The 13208-nt window shown below is 44.4% G+C and overlaps 2 protein-coding genes across 2 annotated transcripts; one reads left to right on the top strand and one right to left on the bottom strand.

Moving 5' to 3' along the window:
* Positions 1-18: 18 nt before the first annotated feature.
* On the bottom strand, positions 19-2658 carry LOC127302965 (uncharacterized). The gene is made up of 3 exons (XM_051333700.2): positions 2387-2658; positions 920-1129; positions 19-373 (listed from the first exon to the last, which is right to left on the bottom strand). The coding sequence occupies exons 1-3, from the start codon at positions 2615-2617 to the stop codon at positions 260-262; spliced, it is 555 nt and encodes a 184-aa protein (XP_051189660.1). The 5' UTR covers positions 2618-2658; the 3' UTR covers positions 19-259.
* Positions 2659-2753: 95 nt separating this feature from the next.
* On the top strand, positions 2754-6473 carry LOC127302962 (RCC1 domain-containing protein RUG3, mitochondrial). The gene is made up of 6 exons (XM_051333697.2): positions 2754-3314; positions 3481-3620; positions 3848-4042; positions 4535-4663; positions 4949-5104; positions 5859-6473. The coding sequence occupies exons 1-6, from the start codon at positions 2830-2832 to the stop codon at positions 6059-6061; spliced, it is 1308 nt and encodes a 435-aa protein (XP_051189657.1). The 5' UTR covers positions 2754-2829; the 3' UTR covers positions 6062-6473.
* The last annotated feature ends 6735 nt before the right edge of the window (positions 6474-13208 follow it).

Genomic DNA, 13208 nt, shown 5'->3' on the forward strand with positions numbered 1-13208 from the left:
AGCCACATGGTTGATCACTTGCGGTCAAGGAAATTCCATTGTTATAATAAGGAAATGTATAATTTGTTACATATGATACAAGAGTTTTGATTCAAAAATTTCAAGGCACAACAAAGATTAACCACTCTGGATTTCTACGCGTGTAAGAACCTTCCTCTGTAAGTACATGTGTAAATACATTGTTAAAATGGCAAAGGGAAAAACTGGCACAACGAAACATCTTGGCAACTGGTCAAATCCATTCCATTACAGTTTCGAACTAAAACCTAGGAGGGTTCGTCGGGATTCTTGAAGCCCCTTGCATTAGGGTCGTCTGCCTTTTCCGGAAATATACAAACGGGCCGCTTACCAACAACATACCAGCCATGAGGACCTGCAAATGGCAAAGCTTTGAGATTCAGAGCCACATTAAAAAAATAAGTAAAACTCATCTTGGATAACGGTCACTACGACAGTGAGGGATAGGCAAGAAGAAACCAGGTTATCAACAAATGTCATGTGACTAGTAACCATTATGCAAGTTGTGCAACAAGCAAGACAGATGGTTCACTTTCCTAAGGGTACATAGGTAGACTTCAAGTTTTCACTGGAGGATAGTTTCAACATTTGAAAGTAATGGGCACTGATGCAGTACTATATGTCATCTAAATTTCATGCCCCAGAAACCCACTGCCACAAACTGAATAAAATATCTATGTATTCATTCTTGCTAGTGTGTGATAACTGATAAAAGCCAAGTTTTTTTAAAGCTTAGACAAGATTCTCGCTTTCTCAACAATTTTTGCAAGATCTTTCAGCGTTTAAGACTTTGTACCAAAAGAGTATGCGATAGGATAGGAAACAAGAAATTGATGGCAGGGTGATACATCATACAATCTTAACAGTAAGAATGAAAAAAAGGCTTAAATAGTATTAATACCTCAAAACCAAGAATAGATAACTTCTCTTCATCCTCCAATGGTACACAACTCCTGTAAGTAACATAGTGTTTTGCGCCACCTGACGTGGGTGTTTCACCCAACAACTTTCTTTGCTTGGTATTGTCCCCTTCCTTTGTAGCATTTTGTACTTGTACACATTTCAAAGGTAAACGGTAGCCAGTTTCGCTGCAGCAGTACTTATCATCATTCTATAAAAAAATAAGACAAAATGACATATTAGTAAGCTTGGAAACCAATATACAAACATGTCATTTCAGTATTTTATGGTGTAGTGCTTGCACGGTGTTGATTAAAAGATTTGTACCCAGGTTTGACATTTTTGAAGTGTTCCATTACATTTAAGCTTGCCAAGTAAATACAAAGGAAACTATTTTCTAGATAATATTATGTTGGTACTGGAATCTCTGTAACTGCGGAAGCTATTTTCCACATAAATTTCCGAATGAGCAATCATTCGAGAGGACAAAACTACTATGCTACACATAGTTAAGAAATGGGGAATCTGACCAATAAAGACAATGTGTGGTATATGAGCCCATAGTCCTTTCATGAACTCTGTCTCAAACAATAACACCAATTATAGAAATGAATCACTAATATGAATGAAAAAACAATACTGTTAAAGTTTAGAATTTAGACAATACACACACTGGTATAAGATTAAGAAAGGAACGTTATAGAAGGTTTAGTTTCCAATTCCAGTAGGCAAGTTTGGCTTCCTATAGCACAGAGATGCTCACTTCAAGGTCATTCACTGATACACAACTTCTTATTCCAGTTCGATTCACTCACGGGTACAGGAGAAATAGAAACCGCTGCGGCAACTTAAAACATAAAATTAGAATTTTCCCAACATGCCACAAAAGATCTGTATTTTCACCATCGATGAAATATCCTTCTTTTGGATAGCAGATAATTTTGTTCCAAATATCACATATTACTCTATGGTAATTATCAGCAGGTTCTTCATGCCAAACATTGCCGAAAACTAAAGTACAACAGGTTCACCTAATTCATAGCCACCGGACGTTCTGATTCGGACAGCGAATTCTGGCTCAGAACCTTCTACTTTACCTACAATGAACTCAATTTCAACCCTTTTCATACATTTTGAGCATCAAAGCTCGACTGTTGGTCATTTCGCCAAAAAAAAAGAGCTCCACTGTTCGTCTTTTCCAATCAACAGTATCCAAGATCCAGACCCTTTCTTAGCCAACACATCATCTAGTCCAACAAAGGAACGCAGATCATATAGGAGCTACACCGAAACAGTAGAACCAATGAGCACGACAAACCCCAAATCCCATCCATTCAATTTTATTTGAGGTGAATCGTGCTTCAGTTTCATCCTCCCAAGTCCCAAGATCGATGTTTTTTCTCCCCCCACAGGAACACGGCCAGATTGAGAATTCAAAGGAAGGAGGAGAGAGGACCGGCAGGCTGACCTTCTCGGAGTACTGGCAGGGGATGCAGGGGCCGGAGGGGCTGCAGCGGTAGGAGGAGTTCCCCTGCGCCTCCACGAACCCCAGCAGCGACCTCCGCGCCCCCTTGGCCGTCGACGCCGCCGCCGCCATCGCGATCGCCGGCGGGATCCAGCACAGCGCTGCCACCGCCAGCAGCAGCAGTAGCAGGAGGCGCCACCGCCACGAGGTCGCCGCCGTCGCCTTGCTCGCCATGGCCCGCCGATGGAGTAGTGGTGGCTCTCTCTCCCTCTCTCCCTCCCTGCGCGATGTGACGGTGGGTGGACGCGCCCGTTAGCTCTTAGCGGGTAGGAGTCTGTTAACGGGTTCAGTTTTGTGCTAGTAGTTGTCGGAGCTGGCTTCGTGCTCTCGTTCGAAGCCAAACCCAACCGCCCGCCCGCCGCCGCCGCCGCCGCCGCTCGCCGGTGATGTTGCGCCGCCTGCTGCCCCTCCACCAGCGCTACTCCACCTCGAACGCTGCTGCCGCGCCGACTCTCTACACGGACGGCGCGTACCCCGTGTCTCTCCTCTCGTGGGGGCGGGGCGCATCGGGCCAGCTGGGCGGCGGCAAGGAGGAGCGCCGGCTTTACCCGGCGCCGGTCGCGCACCTTCTACTCCCCGAGCCGTCCCCGCGCCTCCCGCCCACCCCGGGGCGCCTCCCCTCCGCCCCCGCCGGGGAGACGGCCGCGCGAGTGGAGGTGGGGATCTCCTGCGGGCTCTTCCACTCCGCGCTCGTCGTCGGCGGCGGCGCCTGGGTGTGGGGCAAGGGCGACGGAGGCCGGCTCGGGCTCGGCGACGAGGCCTCCGCCTTCGTGCCCCGCGCCAACCCCAACCTCGCCCCCGACCTCAGCGTCCTCGCGCTCGGCGGCATCCACTCCGCCGCCCTCACCGCCTCCGGCGACGTCTTCACCTGGTGAGGAAAAGGGACTGCCACATTGCTCATCTTGAAGTTTTTGTGGCTTCGTTAATTCAAACCCGGGCTCATTTCGAGCCTACCTTCACAAACAAAAAAGTTGTTGAGAAGAAGAAGAATGTGTGGATGATTACTGCATCACTCAGTTTACTCTAGTAGTCTGCAGGGGCTACGGTGGATTTGGAGCTCTGGGGCACTATGTCTACCACAGGGAACTGCTGCCCAGGAAAGTGGAAGGTCCTTGGGAAGGGAAGATAGCGCACATTGCCACGAGCGGAGCACATACTGCAGCGATCACAGACTCAGGTTGTTCTTAACTTCTTATTTTTATCATCGACTACTGCCTACCGCAGATGGATGGTTACTGCCTTCTGAAATGACACTTTTGTTGTCATCAGTTTCTACCTTGTGCAAATGAGTAGTGTGAGAAACTCAATTTCTTGAAACTTTTGTTATTGTCACTTGCGAAACATTGGCCTTGTGACTATCGAACTCATCTGCTCCGGTCCTTGCATTTTGACGGCCTGTGACAGGTGAGCTTTACACATGGGGTCGTGATGAAGGTGATGGAAGGTTGGGGCTCGGGAGTGGGGGTGGTCCAGGTGAAGCTGGCTCTCTCAGTGTTCCTTCCAAGGTGAACGCCCTGCCTGTTCCTGTTGCTGCGGTTTCTTGTGGTGGCTTCTTCACCCTTGCGCTCACTCCAGATGGGCAGCTATGGAGTTGGGGAGGTGAGGGCGTTGTTGTGTATATTATAATTTACTAATAGTGAACACTGCGTATATACTTCAGTTCTTCAGTGAACACTAATAAAACCTATCTTTCTGAATTGAGCTGTGGATTGTGCTACCAAGGCCGTGCGGTTCACCTCAAGCTGCAATTATGAATTTACAATGTTCTGCAATTATGATTGGACATAAGTACCCTGAGATGCCCTGAAGCTTTCGTAATCAGTATTTTAACAGTCTTTGGCATGCCACACCATGCTTTCAATTGGCTTTCCTAGTATTAGTTAGATTCTAAAGTTAAACGATCTTCTTGTGTTATTGGAAAAGATTACATCTCTTCATTCTGCCTTTTCAGGTTTCATCATAATAATTATGTGCTAATTTTGATTTGAAATGCACCTCTCATCAACTTGTGTACCTGCTCTTTCATCTAATTTCCAAGTGTCTGGTGGCAACATACTGTTTTACTGAGTTTCTCTACCATATGATCTTCAGCGAACTCAAACTTCGAATTGGGCAGAGGAAGCAATTCCAGTGATTGGAGGCCACAAATTGTCCCTAGTCTGAAAAATGTCCGTGTCATCCAAGTAGCATGTGGTGGATACCACTCTCTTGCTTTGACTGGTAAGGAATATGTGCATTTAAAATGCATTTTTCGCAAGAAGTTGATTGATTTTCCCTTTTACTGTTGCTTATCGTTACTGCAATAATGATCTTCAGTCATAAGATTACATTTTTATTATAAATCAAGTTCTTACAGCAAGCAACCAGTACTAAAGCCACAGTATTTGTAGAGATATATTTTATTGTATTAATTTCAGACTGCTGTTACAGCTAGTACACAACAGTATGCTGGTTGTTGGAGCACACAAGTATGTGACATATCTTGTGGCTGTTAACTGTGGTCAGATGAAGGCGAAGTTCTCTCATGGGGGCATGGTGGACACGGCCAGCTCGGGCATCCCACGATTCAAAATCATAGAGTTCCACTTGCCATTAAAGCTTTATCTGAGGAGCGAATTGTCTACATAGCTTGTGGAGGATCAACTTCTGCTGCTATATCAGGTGAAAGCTACACCTTCTCGTTTTCTTCTTAAAGTTTGTCATTCCGTGCCCTGTACCTTGTTACTGTGCACGGAACTCTTGATATGTTGTTAGGCTCACTTATCTTCAGTTCGTCATTGTCTTAACCACTCCCTCCGATCCATAATAAGTGTCACTGATTACTAAATCAGTGACACTTATTATGGATTGGAGTGAGTACATAATATGTCTATACTGTAGTTCCATAGGAAATGGCAGGCATGCAGGACCACCATATGACATCGGTAATTAAGAATAAAGTTTTCTATTTTGAAAAAAGGACATTAGTAATTTAGCAAGTCCAAGAAAGTATCGGAGCCTCATGTATTAATGTGTAAGGCAGCCAGATAACTAGTAATTTGGTATTGTTGTAAACTTTTAATTATGCTGGAAACAGGCATTGCATACTAATTTAACTGCATGTGTACTGTTTATGAATAAGGATTTTAAGATCTGCTAGTTTTGTTGCACATTATTATTTCATGAATAATGAAGGAAAAATGGCATTGTCTTGAGCAGAACTTGAGTCTGTCGCTCTATTTTGATAGCTGAATCCCAGATATACTGCACCGTAGAAGTCACTTTTTCTCTTCATAAGATGTCTCTTTATTCTCGTTGGCTTAGTTATTACATTGCCTTATTCTAGTTCTACATCACATTGCCTGTCAGCTAAGTGCATGTGAGTAAAATTTCTTGTGAGTAGCTTACCTGAATTTACTTCTTTTTGTGTGGCCAGACAAAGGTGACTTATACATGTGGGGAAATGCAAGAGATTGTCAGTTAGGTGTTCCTGATCTCCCAGAAATTCAGCCATTGCCAGTAAAAGTTAATTTTCTCACTGACGGTGACGAGGATCTGAGCCCTCCTCGTGTCATCTCGGTTGCAATAGGTGCTTCCCATGCCATGTGTTTGGTCTCAAGGCAACGAATCGAGAAATAGCACCCACTGGTTCTTTAGCTTTGTAAATGCACTCAAATTTAGATCTTCTAACATGCGAGTAGACCCAAGAGAAGATCATGTTCTCTACTGGTTGGAGCCTGCCTACCCAGTTGGCGAAACTCCTGCTCGTTGAAGCCCAACATCCGCAAGAAATAATAAATCGCTTGTCTGATAAAACAGGAGAATGCTGCAATTGCTTGAATTTGAGCATTGGAAGTTCTCCTAGTGGTAGAGTTCTTGATGCGACATCAGGGATGAAACTGCGAGAAGATCGTGTGTAAACCATGTCCTTTTTTATCTCGAATTTGATCCTTTGCTGTAGCTGTTAAGATGAATCAAATTTTGTAGCAGGCTGATATTACTACAGGCCTGCACTGGACACTGGTTCAATCAACTGAGGAATGTTTATGCATTTGGATCCTTGGTTATGCCCCCTTTCATACTCTCAAAGTCATGAAACATGAGGTGTTCATAGAAATTTTCTTCTTTTTGGTCAGCCGCTGAGGAAATCTGTCAAGATACCCATTGAGCTTGTGGTGTATTGAGGATAAAATGCCAATGCTTATTCCATTCACGATGATACTCTGATGGTCGCCATTACATGTCTGCAGTTGCAATTGTACGTACCTCCATAGTAATGTGTACTGAGTTGATCCTAAAAATGATTCATCTAAAAGCGGATAAAGTACTTAGTGTGAGTTTTTTATGTTTGCAAAATCCCTGATGTTGCTTGTAGTTTTTTTTTTTGGAAATTTAGATATGATGTCAAATAATAATAATCTGCAATTGGTATGACCAGTTTGTATTGGCTCACAAGTGCTATACTGTAGCATGTTTCCGTGGGGCTCATAGTAACTTGGTCTATCTACATTTTTTCCAGCTACTACGACATTATGGTGGGTTTGTATTCATTCAATATGTAGATTCATGGTAGATGGTCAATAATTGCATGGGACACGTACACTGTCTTTTATAAGAAGCAGTAGTTTGGAAGCAACACCTCAAGAAAAATTGACTGGCTGGTCCGGAAGGAAACCAAACCATTGTTTGCATAGGAAGCAATACGGCATCTAGGCATGAGAGGTATCTGAAATTTAGCAAGTAGCTGGTTTAAATGACACAGTTTGCAACAATAATTCCATTCTTCTTGCAAGGAATGATTTGGATTTGAGGAAGTGCACACGCAATCACATATGCTGTTTGTGTCGTATCCATAAAGAGACATGCCTTCTTCTTTTCACTACCTGCTCGTTCTTGATCTATGCGATTGTTGAGTGAACGACAAGTCTAGCATGCGCAAGTCTATGAAATCGCGCTGGAGTGTGATAGCCATAATCGCTTGGTTGATTATCTGTAAAGAGAGAAATGCCAAAGTGTGTTACAGGGTTGCCTGCAGTGCTTGCTCGATTCGAGACACGATATTTCTCTAGAAACTAGGAGGTGTTCAAGACAAGGTATTGTTCTAATTAGGATGTTGTTGTAATTATCTCCACCTACTCATCTTCCTTGTACATTTTGTTTTTTCGCCTTCTTAATATGTGGGAGCAGCAGCGTCTCATTTCTTTTTAAAATTATTCCATGTGGTGTAAGTGTGAGATTTCCATAGCCACTTGGAGTCTTGGTCTTGGTTTTTCAACCATCTTGGACCCCCTTGGTAGCCGTGGGTTTTGGCACATCTCTTTTGTCACGGTGCTTTGTTAACTTCAAATAAATAAATGATATAAATACTCCACTGAACCTAAAAGGCGACAATATTAGTGTTTTGGCACATGTGTGTTCCATGTTCTGACGACTAGACCATTCCCATTCAATGTTTTAGGCTTAAGCATGGCTGAAAGGGTCGAGGTCGCTATGCACATTAACAGGGCTACGAACCACAATTTTGACCGCTAATTTATAGTGAATATATTTACGAAATCCAACAGAGCTGAAGTGGTGAAGTGCTTTTTTAGACAAATTCATACATACCATTTCCATGTTAGTCTTGAAAATATTAATGGTCTGACTATATGTCGGTAGCTCATGTGTTAGCTCAAACGTCTATGAATATCAGTTTCAGAAGGTTGTTGGTAGAAAACAAATGGACTTTATGGTTACAATTATGCCGAAAGCTTATGAGGATTAATTTATCTGAGGACAATGATCAATTTGTATGGAGTTTGACAACAAATGGTTTGTTTACAGCGAAATCTATGTATGAGAATCTTATGAATGACCACACACCTTTTTTACGAAAATACCTATGGAAAGTTAAAGTTCCCTTAAGATAAAAATATTTATGTGGTTTCTGAGTAATAAGGTTTTGCTTACTAAAGATAATTTAGCTAAAAGACGGTGGAATGGGTGTACAAAATCTGTTTTTTGCGGAGAGCAGGAGACTATTGAACACTTGTTCATCACTTGTCCTTTAGCTAAAATACTTTGGAGCACGGTTAATTTTACTTTCGATCTTCCACCTCCAACCAATATTACGAATATGTTTGATAATTGGTTAAATGGAGTTGATAGACAATCTAAGGCTTTCATCCGTATTGGGGTCTCTGCCTTATGTTGGTCTATATGGAGGGCGAGGAATGATATTATTAAAAAAAAACAATCTTTTCACTTTTTGCAGGTTATCCACATGGTGTCACATTGGGTTCAGTTGTGGGCTCTACTATCACCGAACGGACAGCGGGATGCTATGGCTACTGGATGCACACGGCTCCAGATGGTCGCTCAGATTATCTTGTGCCAGGCTGGCTGGCGGCATAATAGACGGCTACGATGATGTGTAGTCCAGTTTCACTTTGTTTCTTTCACTGGTTGATTCTTGTATCAACTCTAGGCGATGACTGAGATGTTTTAAACTATGTACTCGTAACTCTTTTTAATAAAAGGCCGTGTGCATCATCATGATGCAGAAGCCGGGGTTTTATTCCTCATTTTAAAAAAAAGATAAGCAGTCATTTGGGGTGGAAACTATGCTGCTGATGGCATGTATGTGTAATAGTAGGAAACAAGTTCAAATGATATTTAGACATTCAATGAGCACACAAGGGAGAAGGGAAGAACTAGAACGAGGATTATGCATTTGAACATTTGAACAAAAAAAAGTTCCACTCCATGGAAGAATTATGATTAATTCAGGAACGAGTACATTGGCGCCGCTTCATGGATATGTTGGGCAGATCTAGGGCCCTGGTTGCATGAGGCAGTTGGGTGTTTTCACGTCTCATCAAGGAGCTGAAAATGGATTTGCTATCGTCACGCTCGGTGGTTTTGTTTTGATCGTTTTGGTTTGTATGATCTTTGTAGTGGCTTTTGCCAGACTTTTGTTGTCTAATAATAAATAAAGGCTGTGTACATCGCTCGATGCATAGGCCAGGGTTTTGCTCCCCATATACAAAAAACTAAACTTACTGAGAATGAAAATGAGAGCATGTTGTAGACTAAAATGGCATGGATTGATTCCACTTAAGTTGCCTTGTGCAATAGTACTTCCGAATAATACATCAATCAACTATCTATTCTTCGAGAAAACTCTGATAATATCTAGCGTTATAATTTGAACTTTGCTATGATAGATTTATCCTAGAAGTTTCCATTCTAAATAAACAGTTTCTTTATGCAAGCTCCCAGGTCGATCCAATTATCTCAGGAAAAATACCGTCTGTTAAGGATCCTTGCAAATATCACATTGCCCTGAGGTTGTCCAGAATTCCACTTTAAAGTTGGCAAACATGATTTAAACACACAAAAGCTTCTTGATCCATCAGACTTGTTTGTTCTTGTTAGAACCATCAGCATCTTCTTGCTCCCTTTCACTTGTGGAGGCATTCTTAGTGCTACCTGCATCCTGAAAATGGAAAATTTCAAAAAATTAAGATAGTTCAAAATGCATGGTTCTACGTAGTATTGTGCCTCTGATTCAGAGCTGCCAATCGTTCCATTGAAGCTTTGAGCTCGCTAGTTGGCACACTGGTCAATATGAAGGCATCCATGCATGGCCGTTTCTGATTACTTGTCTTGTGATGGAACATGTTACCCACAGTACCCACATACAAAGGGAACTTTTTTTGATCTCAAATACAAAGGGAACTTGGTCATTCAGTGGAGGGAATTTTTTATAATTGTAAACTAATTAACTTTTCAAGTTGGAAGGGTTGTAGGCTGCAGCTACTGCTTTGAGATTTACTTTAAATACCAGCTAGCTACTATGACACTAGCTTATGAAAAACGGAGTATTAGAATTGAAAGAAAGGGCAGCAAGCATGCCCAATCAACAAACATGTTAAAATTGGTTCAAACTAATAATTAAACAGTACATGATACCCAAGACATATATGTTCATGGAGTAGTCCAACTAAGAATTAAGATGCTTGATAAGAAAAATTAGGGCACCTTCAGGCTAGGGCGTGGCCATGCCATGAAGTAGGGTTGCAGCCATCCACTGGAGCTGCAGAAGTCTGCCAAGATTAGCGTCTGCGGCTTGGTGTCGGTGTTGGTCTTGGTGGCGCCTTCCCGCCGGAGCGTGTCCTTGATGCGAACGGCAACGTAGCGGATGCCGTTGTGCTTGTAGCCAACGGAGAGCAGCACGACGCCGGCGGTCACGTCGTAGACCTTCCGCGCATGGCTGCTGCGAGCCGCCGGAACGGCCAGCAGATCCAGCTCATCCGAAGCGTCCACCCTCCACTGCCGATCCCATGGCGACGACGACAACGACGACCCATGTTCCCCCATCTTAAGCAACCAGACCCGCATGTCGAGCTTCTGCTGATGCTCGGCCGAGACGGCTACGAGGCAAGTCGTGCCGTCCTCCGCGTCCCCAACCGCGTACGACGACAGGTGGTTTAGGCCGCCCGGGAGGGGCACGTGGGAGAACTCCATGGAGCCGACGTCGAACGAGGTGAGCACCGCCGCGTGCGTCCTCCAGTAGACGCGCCCGCCGCCGGCGTGCATTGGCAGGTTGTGGTTCGAGTGCGGGTCCACCCTCCTCGGTGGCTTGATGGTCTTGGGCGCCAGCTGGTGGGATTGCCACTCGCCGGTGCGCGAGCTGTACACGTGTGGCCGCACCCTGCCACCGCTCGTGCACTCCAGACAGAGCACGCGGAACGACGTCGCGTCGGCGCCGCTAGCCAGGAGGATGCAATGGAACGACGACGACTTGCAATGGCTGATCCTGCTCGTGCAGTGGGTTATGGGAAAGTGCTTGTCGGTGAGGGGGTCGAACACAGCCATGCTACTGTCGCTGCTGAGGAGCAGGAGGCCATGGCGGCAGTCCATCAGGCGCCAGCTGTAATCATCGAAGTCCGCGAAGTGGAACTTGCCATGGCGAACGATGCTAGCGACGTCGCGGTCGGAGCCGAGGAGCGCTCGGTGGAAGGATGGGGCGGCGCCGCCGATCACCGATATGAAGTAGCCCACGAGCGGAGCCGGCGAGCTGATGCGGCTAGCGACGACAGAAGAGTAGGTGCTCGAGGAGATGACGTTGCGCAACCGCTTGCAGGCGAAGGCGGCCCTGGCGAACGAGGACAACGACGTGAGGCGGCGGAGGATCTCGGCGAGCATGTCGTCGCCGAGGGACATGAGGGTAGTGGGTTCCTGCTGGCACTGGCGCTTATGCGGGGTTGCCATCTCACCCTACCCCAGAGTTAATCGCGCGCGCTTCCTAGCTCGGTGACGACCACCGGTGTATCAGCGCGTACCGGGATGGAGAGGTTTGGCGGCGGCGCTGGATCTGATGTGCGGGAGAGAATCTTTGTGCGCGCGCCGAGGGGAGGACGTGACCTTGCCGTCCAGCTCAGGTGATTCCTGCCTTCCTGGTGCGTGAGATGCCTTGCCAGATGCAATCTCTAAGTCTTGTTCGTTTCTCGGTCTGATGCGATCTCCGCCGGGTCCCGTTCAAAATTTTACCTCTTTGACCTTATAGAATTCATGCGTGACACAGCCCGGCAAAAAAAAAATTTGACGGAAAAGCCAACATGGCTTTTTTACCAGCAAAATATTGTTATAATTAGAGAATTATAGAATTATAGAATTATACTTGTGGCAATCTAGTCATATTTCACCCTTCATTTTACCTAAATTTGCGACAAGAATTTTTAGGAGGGAGAGAATCCATGATGAGTTGGACTCAGATCCTCTGATGGATGGTCCGGCAGGTCAAGCATGATGACCTAGGCTCATGTACATTTTGAAAGATTTGTATTCGGAAAATTAAAAAAATAGGAACCGGACGAACATGAAACTGGATGTGTGATAAATATCAGGATCTATTTTAAAATACATACAATAAAATATGGTATTGTATTTTGAACCAATGTGGACATGTAAAAAGATATATTTGTACCTGTATAAAATGGTGCAGCCTATTTTAGTAAATTTATGCTCATATGCGAGTTATTCAACCAAAACTATCAACAAAGTTGTAAAATATATTTTTTATGATTAAGCTTGAAACTACTGTGTATTATATCATTATACGGTTGACTCAATATAAGATACAAAACTAATATTTCGTTATTCATATATGTTCTGAATTGAGAAAGCATCCGGCACTCATATGAATTCGAACGACATCGTCTTCGTATTTATATCTGAGGACACCCATATTGGCATCCGTATTTATTTTCAAAATTACAAGTTTTAGAGTGGTTGGCATTTTTAATAACTGTCTATCCACCCTGATTTGACGGTGGTAAATAGACCGAATCAAACTGAGTTGGACTGAAATCTCTAATGTATTTTACGAATATTGTAAAAAAAACGAGTGTGCTTTTAAGCGACCGAAGCATCTATTGAGAATTTGAGACTGCACGAATCTTACAACAACAAACAATTGAGCATCTCTCTCTCACTGAAGTATCTCTCTATCACTGTCAGTCTCTCACCATTCATCGTATCGCACTCTCTCACTGATGTGATGGTCTCTCCCGTGCGATCCTCGTGTTGCTATTGGGACTGCACCATCGAGCCGTCTAGGTTAGAAGGGGCCGCGGTAGAGGAAAGTGGCAGCGATGTTAGACGTGGCCGTGCAGGGAAGGAGCGGCGGCAGCATTCAATTTGAACCGTTGTCTCGTTGGGAACGGTGTTACCTACCGGGGGGGGGGGGGGGGGGGCTTAAATTGGGGTCCATACTTACATCGAACATATCGCAGTGATGTCA

Source organism: Lolium perenne, chromosome 5, assembly GCF_019359855.2.
Source record: "Lolium perenne isolate Kyuss_39 chromosome 5, Kyuss_2.0, whole genome shotgun sequence".
In the NCBI taxonomy this organism is placed as follows: Eukaryota; Viridiplantae; Streptophyta; class Magnoliopsida; order Poales; family Poaceae; genus Lolium; species Lolium perenne.

Excerpts from the sequence above, each read along its gene's own strand:
- LOC127302962 (XM_051333697.2), top strand. The coding sequence starts at position 2,830 with ATGTTGCGCCGCCTGCTGCCCCTCCACCAGCGCTACTCCACCTCGAAC. Across the intron at positions 3,621-3,847 it reads TGCAGCGATCACAGACTCAG|GTGAGCTTTACACATGGGGT; the intron begins GTTGTTCTTAAC and ends GGCCTGTGACAG. Across the intron at positions 5,105-5,858 it reads AACTTCTGCTGCTATATCAG|ACAAAGGTGACTTATACATG; the intron begins GTGAAAGCTACA and ends TTGTGTGGCCAG.
- LOC127302965 (XM_051333700.2), bottom strand. The coding sequence starts at position 2,617 with ATGGCGAGCAAGGCGACGGCGGCGACCTCGTGGCGGTGGCGCCTCCTG. Across the intron at positions 1,130-2,386 it reads CCTGCCAGTACTCCGAGAAG|AATGATGATAAGTACTGCTG; the intron begins GTCAGCCTGCCG and ends ATTTTTTTATAG. Across the intron at positions 374-919 it reads TATCTATTCTTGGTTTTGAG|GTCCTCATGGCTGGTATGTT; the intron begins GTATTAATACTA and ends TGCCATTTGCAG.